The sequence below is a fragment of the Anopheles cruzii genome, chromosome 3 (genome assembly GCF_943734635.1).
Source record: "Anopheles cruzii chromosome 3, idAnoCruzAS_RS32_06, whole genome shotgun sequence".
Lineage (NCBI taxonomy): Eukaryota > Metazoa > Arthropoda > Insecta > Diptera > Culicidae > Anopheles > Anopheles cruzii.
Window position 1 is genome coordinate 59,259,912 of NC_069145.1, and position 13,593 is coordinate 59,273,504.

Below are 13,593 nucleotides of genomic sequence, written 5' to 3' on the forward strand. Positions count from 1 at the left end.
ATGTAATCCATACAAAATCTATTTCTGTTCAAAAACTACAGCATTTAAGCATGAATTTAAAATGGTTTACAATCGAATTACTCAATGTTTATAGTCAAAGTCAGCTATAAGTTGAGTTAAGTACAGGGTGTCCAAGCAGGAGCTCTTTTTTTCATTTTGTTATAAAACAGTTTCAATGAAATGTGTTTTTGACGAATTGACGACGAATGATTTGACGACCTACCACTTTGGAAATAAATTTTTCATATTTCTCAAATTTCTGCAACCGAAACTGTATTTTGTACATAAATTCTAAGAATCTACCTTTAAAATAAATGTTTAAGCATCGAAAAATATTCAGCCGTTTCTGTTTTATAACCAAATGAAAAAAAGAGGGCTTGCTTGGACACCCTGTATACTAGGTCGATGCGTCGAGATTCGGAATTTGTTTGACACACAAAAATGTTTATAAAATTTGAATGCGATTTTCTACATTGTTCAAAGTATGTGCCATTGCTAGCTATACATTTCTCCTATCTCTCTGCTAAATCATGGATTCCCAGAGAAAGAATTCTTCGACTTTTTAAGTAAACTAATTAGTCATTCCATTTCGACTTCCTCGTAGAAAAACGAAGGGCTGCTCAGCCAATACGTGTCCCATCGATGAAAATGAATGATATTCGGAAAGAACCAAGTCTGGCGAATAACGCGGGGAGGATAGCAGCTCCCATCCAAGTGATTTGATAGTATCCTGAAACAGTTTTGTTTTTTGGGCGCCTAGTGCTTGATTCCACGGGCCACCAGGCGCCCCCATCGAAACCCCCTAGAATTGCATTTTGGTCATTTTTCGATCAATGCATGGTTCAAATAGGACATTTGTTATCAGTAGCGATCGGAATTAACGTTTGCATCAGATTTTAGGAGCTTGTGAAACACCACAACTTTCTGTCCCACCAGAAAGTTCGTTTTTTGGAGTCCTTCAAGGCTTTTTTTTGTTAAGTCAAAATCGCCATTTTGAAATGTTTTAAACCACTTAAAGCACTGTGATCTTCCAAACACAAGTCCCGACAAGCATTTGGTGCGATTCCGAAGCAGTTTTCTTCAACAGGGGCAGAAAAATAATAATCCCCGCAAAACGTCATTTTCAGGCACAAATGTTGGCATGGTCTAACCCTTTCAATTATGGGTTGCAAACCGAAATATTTTTTTCTTCGACCTGAAATCATTTACCGGATATCAACACAAGGTAATGATGAATGAACAACAAAACTGGGAAGTCCCAATCGGCAGGTACAGCCATCTTTTTAAAATTCCGAATCTCGACGCATCGACCTAGTAAGTGTTCAATAAATTTGACTGACTGACTGAATTTAAATTATTATTTGATTTGGCGTCATTATTTCATTTAGCAGTATGATTGTTGCCTCGTTTGAAAAATATTCAGAATATCGGTTTTTACTAACTAGAATACGGTTCTCCATCAATTGGCATAACGTTTCGTTTTTGAAATAATATTGCTTTTCGGTTTGGTGTGATTCAAAGCATGTGCCGGTTCATAAAATAGTCACCATCAATCGTACCCGTACCGAGTCCCCGATATGGCCCCGGTCTAGTTTTTGATGTCGATTAAAGGCCTTGGTTTAAAGTAAGCGTGGAACCACTTCACGTGCCATGGTCCAGCCCAGCGGCTGAATCACGGCGTTGCGACAAATGTTTCCTCTATTTATTAACATAATTAAACCTTTGAAGCTACGTAGCGTAGTGGAAGTACCTGCTCAACCCACGTCAACACCGCGTGGCGAGCATATTCTGGTGATGGCATAAGAACTGAACTCTGGAAGTGATTCTCCGCTTTCTTTAATGTTTGACTGTAAAACGGGTCGGTTCGGCCCGGCCATGGGGTTTCTCTGTGCCGTCTACAGTCGTCAGTGGCGGCGTTGAGCCGCGGGCACACTCGGCACTATTTCAACTCGGTCGGGGCCGGCGGGATTTCACGCTGGAAGTCTAGCTTCTTACCGTTGGACAACCTTACACAGCCCTGTCCGTCCCAGGGCCAAATATATTTAATAAGCCCGGCCGTCGTCGGGTGCAGCAGCTGTTGCGATTGTATAATTGTATAATTATCGTTACGAAGTCGAGCAACATTCTTCGGTGTGCACGACTCACGAAAGCTCACGGCTAGCGCCCGCTCACAAAATCGTTGCCCTGAATGGCCACCGTCTGCTGCTGGGAAACTCAACGGCTAGACGTCGCAGTCCACCGTTCCGAATGGTGGCGCGTCGGAATGTGGCAGAATTTTCCGCGCTTTGCCGCACTTTCCATTGGGTTCTCATTTGTTTGACTTGCGGAGAAGCCGACTGTTTGCATTCACCGGGCCACACCGGAGGACCGGAGTGGTCCCGTGTTGTACTGCGATACGGATTGCAATAGTATTTCCAGTGTTTCTAATATTTAATAATCAAGGGCATTTGCATGCCACGGTCGTTACGTTCGGCACATTCTGTGTGCAAATGTGGAGGGAACGGATTGCGTCACTCGGGGCCGAAAAGGTTAAAGGGAGACTGTTTGGTTGGCGTATGTTTTCGGTACTTTATCTGCAGTCCGTGTAATGATTTTGTACACGTTTTTGCCATTCCAAAACTCAATCCATCCAATCGGATTCACATTCTTTGGAATCGTGCCTACGTAGAAAAATAAAACGCACACATCATTATTTGGGAACCATTTAACAGAATATGTTTCTTATTTATTGTCCAAGAAGTGCGTCAAAACAGTCAACGCCGCTATGGCTTTGCATGACAGACCTGGCTCAGAAAGTTAACTTTTCCCGTCTACAGTAAATGGTTTTGTACGAAAAAGCGGTGTGAAAATCGCAGTTGCTTTGCCACCAGGAATCATCGAATCGTCATAACAATTGTTCGGATATTAAAGATTAAATGGTTGGCTGGTTAAATGGGTAAAAATATTCAAGAAATGCGAAATGAAAATTATTTCAGGGAAGGATATTAGAAGAAACCTTTAGAAGAAGAAGTAGAAGAAAAACCGAAAATCACGACTTAAAATTCGGATTGGTGATCGATATCTTATTTATTTTAAGGAAATATAACTGAAATCCTCAAACTTTGCACATTGTTCGCCTTTTCCCCATAGTGCGGGGGGTTCAATGAGAGGCGCACTGATCTTGTCTTCAAAACGAGGGCAAAGTTATTGAATAATTTAATTCGACCTACATCGGATACTTTTGACTACCCTCGATAAGGGATGCTTGAAAATCGTGTAATTTTATACAAAATTGATGAAACCACTTTAGAATCGACCTACTACGGGGAACTCACACAAATAGGGCTAAAACCGACCAAAAGGAACAAAGGTTCATTAGTATCAATTACGATTCTCGGTTTTAGAGTCTCAAGTGTCATTCAAATCCCAAAGCTAGGCCACAAAGTGACGCCCCGCATGTAAAATCAGGCCAACCTGGTTAGCTCGATGGTGCGCCCGGTCAACGGCAACGTCCCAAAATTGGGTTCGAAATCCTTTCGATTTCAAAAACCTTAATTAGTGGCCAACAAAGTCGCTCGGAAAGTGGCGGGTGTTGGCGGGTGGCGTGCGTCTCGGGAGATTGGTTTGAATGGGGGGAGTCAGCCGGGGGGGGGCAAAAAAAGCAACAACGGCAACAACCGCCATTACGGCGACGTGCGAACGTCGTGGAGGGTAAGTGTCGTAAATGGGCAAAACCGTAAAGTAGCTGGAAAAATAAAACATAAAACCCGCCCGAAAGCGATGCATAAAAATATAATACAACATTCAACACCCGACCCCCGCCTGGGCCCGCCCGTTTACTCGCCCGCCGAAAAGCGAGGCGGAATAGTGAGAGCCACTTTTCCACCACACGCCCGCTGTGCTTTCATTAAATATTTATGTTTAATTTTACATCCTCGAGCGATAATAACAACAATAAAAGCACATAAAGGCAAACTCGGACAAAATATAACTAGCCGCGTGCGGATTTCCGTTCGCCGACCTTCCCGCAACCCCTCGGCCGGGTGTACAGTGCCCTGCTCCCTGTTTGGGTTACACCGTTTTTTTCTTCGTCTCCGGTCCGCTTCGAAGGACATCCTGCCGAGTGGAGCCCTGCACTCGGTCCGGCACAACCCTTCGGTCGTTCCCATTCACTTTTATCATCCTCCCACTTTTCGGTTTTCACAAACTTTCACCCCGAGTCCGGCAGGCTAGTTCTCCCTGAAGGGCTTTCGCCCCCCCACCCGACCGGTCATCCGCTAGCACTCGCCCTCTGGCGCGGCTTGATGAGCTTCCTTCGGTGAAAACGGCGTCGGTGTTGTAATATTTAGGTTTTTTTTGATGAGGTTCTCCTTTTTCTCGCTCAAAGTCCTCGGCGTGCTGGGAGACGGAGTGAGGCAGAATGGCAAAGAAAGATCGTATTGGAAGGCCACATCCTGTTGGTTGGCGAACATTGTGGCAAACAGCTTGGCGAGTAAAAAATGGCCACTATTAGATCATGCTTGCACTGGTGGGCGCTCTCTTTCAGCTGGGCTTTTGTAGCAAAACAAGAAAAAACAGAGCACCGAGGCGAGCTCTAGACCTGCGTCACAGAGTTTATGCTGGTCCGAAGCTCTAATAACTGCAAAACAATAACGAGGCACACCGGCAACGTGTGGAATATTTAACAACCCAGCTTTCCGGTTTGGACCCGGAGCTCGCCCATTTCATCACGGCCCGAGGCAGGACAAATGGAAGTACCGGGAAAGGACCACTTGTTCTGAAGTTTGCGCAGTCGATTATGAAGTGTGGAATGGATTTGTTTATGAATGTCTAATTACAGGAATTGGAGTAGAAGAAATATTCGGTTTCAGGTCCTATTTAAGGTAGTCAAATTTTCTGGAACTTCCGTGGTTCGCTCAACTTGTTTGTGTTTCTAGATTTCAGTGCGCTTCTGACGTCGCTCGTCCCGGGCCGCTTTGTATGCTTGCTGTTGCTGCCGAACCCGTGCCTCTTCGGCCTCCTGCTGCTCCGTTTGCAGTTTTAGCTCCTCAGCCCTTTGCACGATGGCTCTAATCGTTTTTAAATGGCTCCGTATATCGTGCTCCAAGAACACGTCGAATCCCATGTCCACCGAGAGTTTCACCTTAATGTCGGCTTCCTTTGCCAGCTGGCTGAAGTGGATCGGTTCCAGCAGCGAGCATTTGAGCAGCTCCATTACATCCAGATTGGGGCGGAAAGCCTCCACCGTGTGGATGAAGTGTTCCACCACGGCCAGTATCTGCGGCTGGTCACGGTAGAGCGGCAGTAGGACCTTCAAGTGGTCGTGGGCGTGCTGGAGCCCACGCCGCACACTGTCCAGCTCGACACTGGCCAGCGGGTTCCCGATCCACGTCTCTTCCAGCTTGAGGTAGTCGGCCGCCACCGTCCACAGGTCCCGGTAGGCACGAAAGTTGTCCCGCAGCTCGAATAAATTATGCAGGCCAATCGGGGGAAGCTCGAAAAGCTCCTGCCGGCAATTCATCACGTGACCCTGCTCGATGAGCTCTTGGAGGGCTTTCCAAAGGCGCCGCACCTCGACAGCCATCTCGGACACCTTGCCAACATCGTACAGCGTGGTAAACTTGGCGATGTGCACGTTCATGTTCTCGACGCTGGCCGAGAAAGCGGCCTCGTCGGCAAACTGTTGCTTGCGGAACTTCTCTACCTCCGTCTCGTGGAAGTCTTTCACCGAGCTCATTTGCCTCAGCACCGATCGCGGATACCCGAGGGCGTTCCATTTTTGCTGAAAGTCCACATCGGGTAGGTTGAACTGAAAGCCATCCAGAATTTCATACTCGTAGAGTAGACCTTTCATGCGGTCCTCCATTCGGGACAGGAGCTCCGGGACGTGCTCCATAAACTCGCGAATACCGTGGATATGCTCGATCGACACCGGCTTCTCACACATTCGCTCGATGATGCCAACGTACTGGGCTATCATGTCGGCCGTCTTGAGGCGTAACTTTTCGGCCAACAACGTCAGCAACGCGTCGGCCAACTCGTGCCGCTTGCGGATGAGGGCTTCGCGTAGAGGCTCCACCGAAACCCAGAACGGTCCGATCGTAATACTGAGCGGCACCGTTCGCTCGAGGTTCTGGCGCATCCGGATCTGAAACTCGATGTCTTCCTTCAGTTCCGATGACGTTTTGTCCGTGGCCTTTGTTTGTTCGGTAAACTCTTGGACATTGGTAAAAAATAGATCCATGTACGCGTTGTATCGGGTGGCGTAGGCCTGCAGCGGAACGGCGGACTTGCGGTAGTAGCTAACTAATCGGTTGCGCTGCTCGACCATCACGGGGTCGATCAGACCAACGGAGGATAGGTACAGGTTGTCGACAAAAATAAGTGACTGCATTAACGATGGTTCGATCGTGTGCACGAAATGGCTGCCTTCGATGGCCACGTCCATGATGTCGGGTAGTAGCAGAAGAAATTGATCTGGATCAGTGGAGTAAAAGGCACACTTGGGGCCCATTTCCATCGTGAGACGAAAAACCGGTGACCGTTGCGGTTCGAAAGGACTGTCGATGAGATTGGTGTCCCAGGAGAAGGACTCGTCGAGAGACAGAATCGAGCGGCAATCATTCACCAGGTGATGTATATAGGCGGCTGTGGATTCAAACAGAAGATCCCTGAGGGTGTCTTGCATACGGTACTTCACCTGCTCCACCAGTCTGTGAACCTTCGAGACGGAGTAAATGTTCCACTTAGCAACCGCCACATCGAAGCTCCCGGGGCCGATACGTGACAGCATGCGGTGAAGGTGCATCGTAGTTCGCTCGATCCAATTGTTCTGAAGGTACTTCATAGCTTTGCTGGTTTGGACTTGATTCTGCTTTTCGAACTCATCCAACGTGATCAACCCGTCGTGGTCCAGCGCAAACATCATCAGTTTTCTGACGGTGTCACACTCGAAGTTCACAAGGCGCAGTCCATAGAATACGTTTCTGTGACAAAGCAATGTGTTGCGCTTAAAACGATCTCGAAGGTCATCGAAGCTCATTGATCGGCCTAGGTTTTCCTCAATCAGTCGGCTATAGGGTTTAGTACCTCCGTAAGAGAGTGGCTGTTTGATTGCTAACGTTCTCTCGGTATTCAAGTATTGACCAACGGCGAGCCGAAGGTGGAAGTCTTCATAGATTTGCTTAAATATGCCGTAAATCTCAACCGTTGTTCGCTTCAGAAGTCGCTGCGCTAGTGACGTATCGGGGGCAAAGTAGTCACCGGTTGCTATGTGGCTGCAAAGAAACTCGAATCGAATGCAGTTTTCGGCCTTCCCGCGACCATCGACAGCCGCTGCGATTCGATTGGCAAACTTGGTGGGATCTTCGAACGGAAAGTACAATTGAAGCCGTGATATCCAGCACCCTGTGGGGCATTCTGGGTACTCGATCTTCCACCGATTGCTGCTGCCATCGAGATCTACAACGAGTACCCTTACCCAGTGCTCACTGGTGACCGAGAATGCATAGCCCTCCAGTGGAAACAGTGGACGTATTTTCGATTCACTAGCCCATTAAAATTCCCAGTCGTCAAACATTTCCAACGCTAGAAACGTGGAATTTTCGTTCAGTGATGGTGTTTGGTTCGAGTTTGTATGGAAAACGGTAGAATCGAGTCCCTTTTGGTTGAAGAACTTTTGCAACACATCTGGGTTTTCGAGTTTTTTTGGGGTGTGCGGATCAACGTATTGATACTTGGCACACTTTGGAGCCTGCAAAATCGATTAAAATCAATAAAAAACACATTTCGCAGGATCTAGTATGTTTGTTATTTATTCACCCGAATCACTGGAGATCGCTGCAAGCTTGATGAGACAATAGATGGTTCAGTAGACTTCTTTCTTTCTTCCTTGGACACGGACATTGTTTGGCTTCGCAATTGCAACACTGGTTTTAATCCAGACGAGCAACACGACGGATTGCTTTTAACTCAACACACTTGCTGTCTTTGTGGTTACTATGATGGTTTTTGAACTATGAACTAAAACAATACTAGCAATTGCAATATTTATGTCTCTACTTTTCTTATACTAATATTTTTCCTTTAAAATTTTCTGTAAATCCTAAATTGTCCTAATTTTTAAGTCTAAAGACACACCATGCCATCAATGTACTCCAAACACGTGGGTCGCCCTAACAAGCGTTCTTATAAATTTTTGAAATAACTAACAAAACCGGACGTTCCCGACCCTCGAAACCCGAAGCATTAAGAAACGTTTCCTAGGCTTCCTCATTTTCGCCCACATCAAACGGTGGGCTTACCCCACGGTCAAGGAACGGCCAAGGAAGAAATGTTTACTCTATATCTTTTGATTTGGTTTTTGCGGTTGTGTGTTTTCTTCCACATCCTGCACGACTTTTCTCCGTCCACATCAACCAAAAACCTGGCCCATCTTCCGGCAGCGGCCTAGGATGTCGCAAATCAGTAAACCGAGCTCGGCCCAGCAGCGCCAATCGCAGGATGTCCATTTGTGGTGGACCACTTCACTTTTTTGCTGGCTGCTTCTCCGAAGCACGCTGCGTGCGTGCGTTTGAGTTGATCTGTTGAGCCTTTTCGAAAAATACTACTATCGCCCGGAAGGACCGGATAAAGATAAACGGATCGAGCGGAGAACCTTCGTCGTCGTTGTCGCCGGTGTGTTTGTTGTGGCAATTTTCTTTCTTTATTCCTTTGTTCTTCTACAGGGTGACCACGGACCGTGCATGGGGCTTGGGTCTAAAGGGCCACACAGTCCACAGAAGCGATATACTTTCCGACCACAAAATGGTCAATTTTGTCTCTTTCTTAAAGCAGTTTTTCCTCAGATTTATCTTGCGTTTTGTGCCGCTTGTAGCCGCACTTTTTTGCGCCTTTGCCTTGCCGGTGGTTTGTGGCTAAGGCCACTGGCGCATGGTCCGTTTAGTTGATTTCTTGACAATGGGATTCCTTTATCCGATTAGTGAAAATAAAAACCGAAGCCGAGCCGAGCCACGTCAGTGGCAGGGACCCGGGGCGATTATAAACGTACGTGAAATGTTTCGTGGACCATTATGGAACGTCTGGGATGGAGCAAAATGAATAGTTTTTAATTAAACTTGGTGACTAGCTTCGCCATTTTGTCCGAACTCCAGCTTTAATTGAAAAGCTCACAATTAGCCCGACGGTTTTCTTTTTCTCATCAAGTCGCAGAGGACAAATGTCTTATTATGGCGTCAGGCTGTACTAGTCACTGTTGCAAAAGGATTGTAGATGTATCATGGTATTATTGCACCTGATTTTCTTATCGAAGTAGATAGAGGGATTTCGAAATCTGCTCGAACATTTAAGCAACAAAATAATGCCATCTTCAAATCGTACAACGTATACACTGTTGATAGACGATGTAGACGTAACAGACGAAACTGTTACGTTTACCCACTTTTCAGACTATCCAAAGCTTAAAACGAATATTTTTGCACGTATAGAAGAAATGATTCTGGTAACGAAGATTCTTAAATTAGAGGACTTCGAGCTTCATAGTACAGACAAACACGCTTCGAAGCCAATCACATCGGTCACGTAATGGGATTTTAGTTAAGCTCCATTTTGAGATTTGAAAATTCTATTAAATGCTCAACACATTCATCCTTCCAAGGAACTTCGCATATACCAGAAGTTGGCAAGAAACGCTTTTGTCCGTAGTGTCTGTCCTACGCCACCATTTTATCGTCCATTAAGGAGCGCATCAAAAGAATTCCTAACACAGCACCGGAAATCGGGCCGATTTCCGACCGAGAGATTCCATATAACCCACTCCTTCCGGGTATCACATCCGACGAAACTGGTGCGTTTCTCGAAACTTTCCCGATTGGTGACCCGGTGGCGGCCAAAGGCGGTGGCGGTCGAAAGGCATCTGAAGAAACCAAACAAATCGCACGGCTAACGACGGCGTCGGCGATGGGAAGTTGGAAAATTTAGTTTTATTAACTTTTCTCATATCATTCATATCGTTCATCGGTTATCCTGCCGTTCGGTTTTGTCCTTTCAAACAGCAGAACAGTTTCCTTTCGGCCGATAAGCGCGTCCCTTCCGCTTTGCCGAATTGCGACTGTCACACGGGCTTAACATTGCCGAGCGGATTTCGGGGTTTTCCAGGAAAACCGCACCGACCGAAACGCGACGGGTGACGGGTGATGACGACAGTGAAAATGGCGACGCTGGCGACGTTGAAAGGATGAAGGACGCGTTGTTATTGTTGCTCGGATCGATCGAGCGATACATAAAGCGAGCGTGTATCTTCCGGTGGAATCGAGCTGTTCCGGTCGCATCCGCTGCCCGGCGGGACCAAAGAAACTGTCACGGCACCGGTTTCCTTTGTACCGGATCGCAACAAAAGAAATGGTACCGGAAGTTTTGAGCCCTTTTCGGGAATTTGACGGAAGAAAAGTTTAGAGAAGGGCCGCGGCTCGTGGCTCGATACACAATGGGGCAAGTTTTTCCTTCCCTTGACAAGCATAATACTTCAATTAGCCTCGTTCATGCAAAATGTAAACGTTAGCGTTACGAGCACAACATCAATCAATAGCGCGAACGCGAAAGAAAATGGCTATGCTTTGTAGGTGATTTGTGAGAAGCGCGATTCGACTGGGAACGGATTTGGGGCATTTCTTCAAAGTGCTTTGAGTTATGTACCCTATCGGCACGAGAGACGATTTGCTACAAACTTCATTAAAGTTTCAATTCTGATACAGGTGGTATATGTTTACTGTTACTGTATGGTTGATTTGTGTAAAATGCTGAATCTACGTAAGCAAATCTTCGTTCGGCTCGGTTGTAGTTCCGTGCTCCTGTTGAGAGCCGTGAGTATAAAAACCGTTCGATGTAGGGACATGACCAAACTTTTTCATAAACATGCCAGGAATTTCCCTCTGGCAAAGACTTTCAGAAATAATCTTACTTTCCCCTCGCAAGGAGGTGTAGTTGTTGAAAAGCGAACTGCACGACTCAGGGATGCTGCTAATAGTAGCTGAAAGTGTGCTAGGGTTAACCTCAAGGGTCACAAAATGCCTACCAATCATAATCCTTGGTATATACTTTTAGGATTTTGGATTTAGTTCTTGTCTGCGCCAAGGTTTTGAAGTTATCGATCACTACGGGGTTTGATACAGAGGAACGGACCAAGATGCGCAGGGCGAGTAGCTCAAAACGGAGTTTTAGCGGCATCACTCGAGCCATCACTTCAAGGGACAATGTATTCGTAGATTTCATACTGCCCACAATGTGATTCTAAGGCAGCGATACTGTACCCTTTATAGTTTGGTTATATGTGCCTTGGCTGTCCCAGTGGAAGCCGAAGCTACCGTATTCCAAGGCGGACCTGATCGTTGTCTTGTCAACCTCAGGGGATCTGTTGGGTGTGCTACCCACAAGAATCATGTGATCGTCCTACGAAAATTGATCCTTCTGGCGCATTTCTGTACCAGGAGCTTAACATGGGTTTTTCGGTTAAGCCAGTCTCTTTTGCCAGTATACGAGGTGTGTTCAGAAAGTTCTGGTGGTTTTGTATTTACGCGGGCTACGTATGTTCGATTTTTGATTTTTTTTTGTGGCGTTAGGTTTGCACTCATGTCACTCACTTATGGTAAGTGCCATGTTGAGTAATCAGTCAATTTTTAACAGCTGTTTAGTTTGGACATGTTTCGGCTCATCTTCGATGTTTGTCTACTTAAAAAGTAATTGCCCACGAAGCGTTAATTTGAGTTTTGAAAACAGGAAAAATTCACCGTGAGCCAGATCTGGGGAATGGCTGTGGCATCATTTGTGGGCCAAAATACGCGCAGCACAGTCTTTGTCCACAAATTCGCGCAGAACCAACGATGTGTGAGCAAAAAAAAGCAAAAGCCACGTTTTGTTTTTCCACAAATCCGGGCGTTTGTGACGGATTGCTTCGGGCAAATTGCGCGTAACTTGCATGAAATATTCTTTATTGAACGTTCTATCCTTTGGCAACAACTCATGATGCGCCAGGATCCTGCAATCGAAGAAAACTGTAAGCCAAACTGTTCACATTCGACCAAACTTGGCTCTTCGTCGGTCACATCTTCTCGACACTCTGAGAACATTTTGAACCATCGATAAACGCTGCTTTGGGCCAAAATAGGTTCACCTTAAGCCACAGTCAACATTTAGAATGCGTCAGTGCTCTTAATTTCTACCTAACACCTCTTAATCTTAATGAGTAACAACCTAACGCCACCAAAAAATCAGAATTTTTTGAACACACCTCGTACAGGGCGAATGGTTTTTTTTTCTTTTGTATTATAGAGACTTTGAAACGGCGATCGGTGATTACCCGGTCGGTGATCTGTGTGCCCAATTATTCTGTCCCCGACGGCCGGACAGGCCAGATGTAGCGACGCTCTGTCTGTCAAAGCCTCGGCTTTGAGCTTATTAGTGTGTGTCGCGATATCGTACTACGGCAGAGACCGCGTGACCGCGAAGTGCAGATCGTGACGTTTGTGCCGTCTGTTCTTGCAGCAAAAATCACGGCTGTGAATTTGTTACATAGTGATCAGTGTGCAATTTTGAGAGTGTTTTGCGTTTCACCTCGAGCGAGATCGTTGGCGTGGAGCAAAAACCATGTCAAGGCCACCGATGGTCGATCGGGAGTGTACTAGTTTGCGTGTGGCAACCAGAGGAACGCCGAACGGCGAACTCTGCTTCGGGGTCATCTCGCTCTGTTGTCCAGCTTCCATCGTCTCCTGAACGCGGTGAGTAGTAAAGGTGGAACACCCTTATTTACTCAAATTATTAGATTTATTAGCGCGAGTGCGAAAACATTTTTGTTTTTGTTTTGGTTTGTTTCGTTTGTTAATCCTCCCTCTTGTTTCTCCCTTCTTCATTTCCCTTTCCGTCTCGCTGCACCGATGAATCGGTTTCTATGCGAAAGACATCGGTTCGATCCCTCACAGTCATCATTTTGACTGCAAAGCCCCTAAGTTGGTGCTTAATACGACTCTGGTCGTTCTAATAACAATAAATAAACATCATTTTCTCATTTTGAGAATTGCAATCAACTGTTTTTGATTTTTCTCATTTGAAGCACGTTTGAATCACACTAATTACTATTGCGAAGTATGTGACCAACCAGCAAGGATGTTTGTCCGTCTGTCCAAGCAAGAACCGCGCGATTTGCATGAAGCTAACTTTGAAATTTTATCTGTAAAGTGTTACAGGGTTGCGTATCACAAATATAGCCCCACATTTGACTAGTTACACGGCATTATTTTTAGATTGACGCATTGCTACCTCCGTTCTTGTGCAGTGCTCTAAGCATTTGGGTTTCCGAATCCGCAACAGTCGGCGGAGAAAGGGTCCGCAGTCGGTTGCGATCGCTTATGCGATCCACGTTTGCCATGCTACAAACTGAACCAAAGTAAGACGCAGTGACCGTATCGACATTATTTTGTTGGTTCTGACTTTTGCATACATTATCTAGCCCTCGGTACAGGAACACACGCTACGGGTATGGGTAACACAAAAACAAATAGAGCAGCTCCGGCGGTGGCCCGTGTGGCATCTTCCGGTGGCCGAGCAGAGCTACAATTGGTATTT

The 13,593-nt window shown here is 46.1% G+C and overlaps 1 protein-coding gene across 1 annotated transcript; it reads right to left on the reverse strand.

The window, feature by feature from the left end:
* Positions 1-4,912: 4,912 nt before the first annotated feature.
* LOC128270696 (dynein axonemal heavy chain 1) lies at positions 4,913-11,631 on the reverse strand. Its single transcript, XM_053008110.1, has 2 exons — positions 11,616-11,631; positions 4,913-7,344 (listed from the first exon to the last, which is right to left on the reverse strand). The coding sequence occupies exons 1-2, from the start codon at positions 11,629-11,631 to the stop codon at positions 4,913-4,915; spliced, it is 2,448 nt and encodes an 815-aa protein (XP_052864070.1).
* Positions 11,632-13,593: the final 1,962 nt, after the last annotated feature.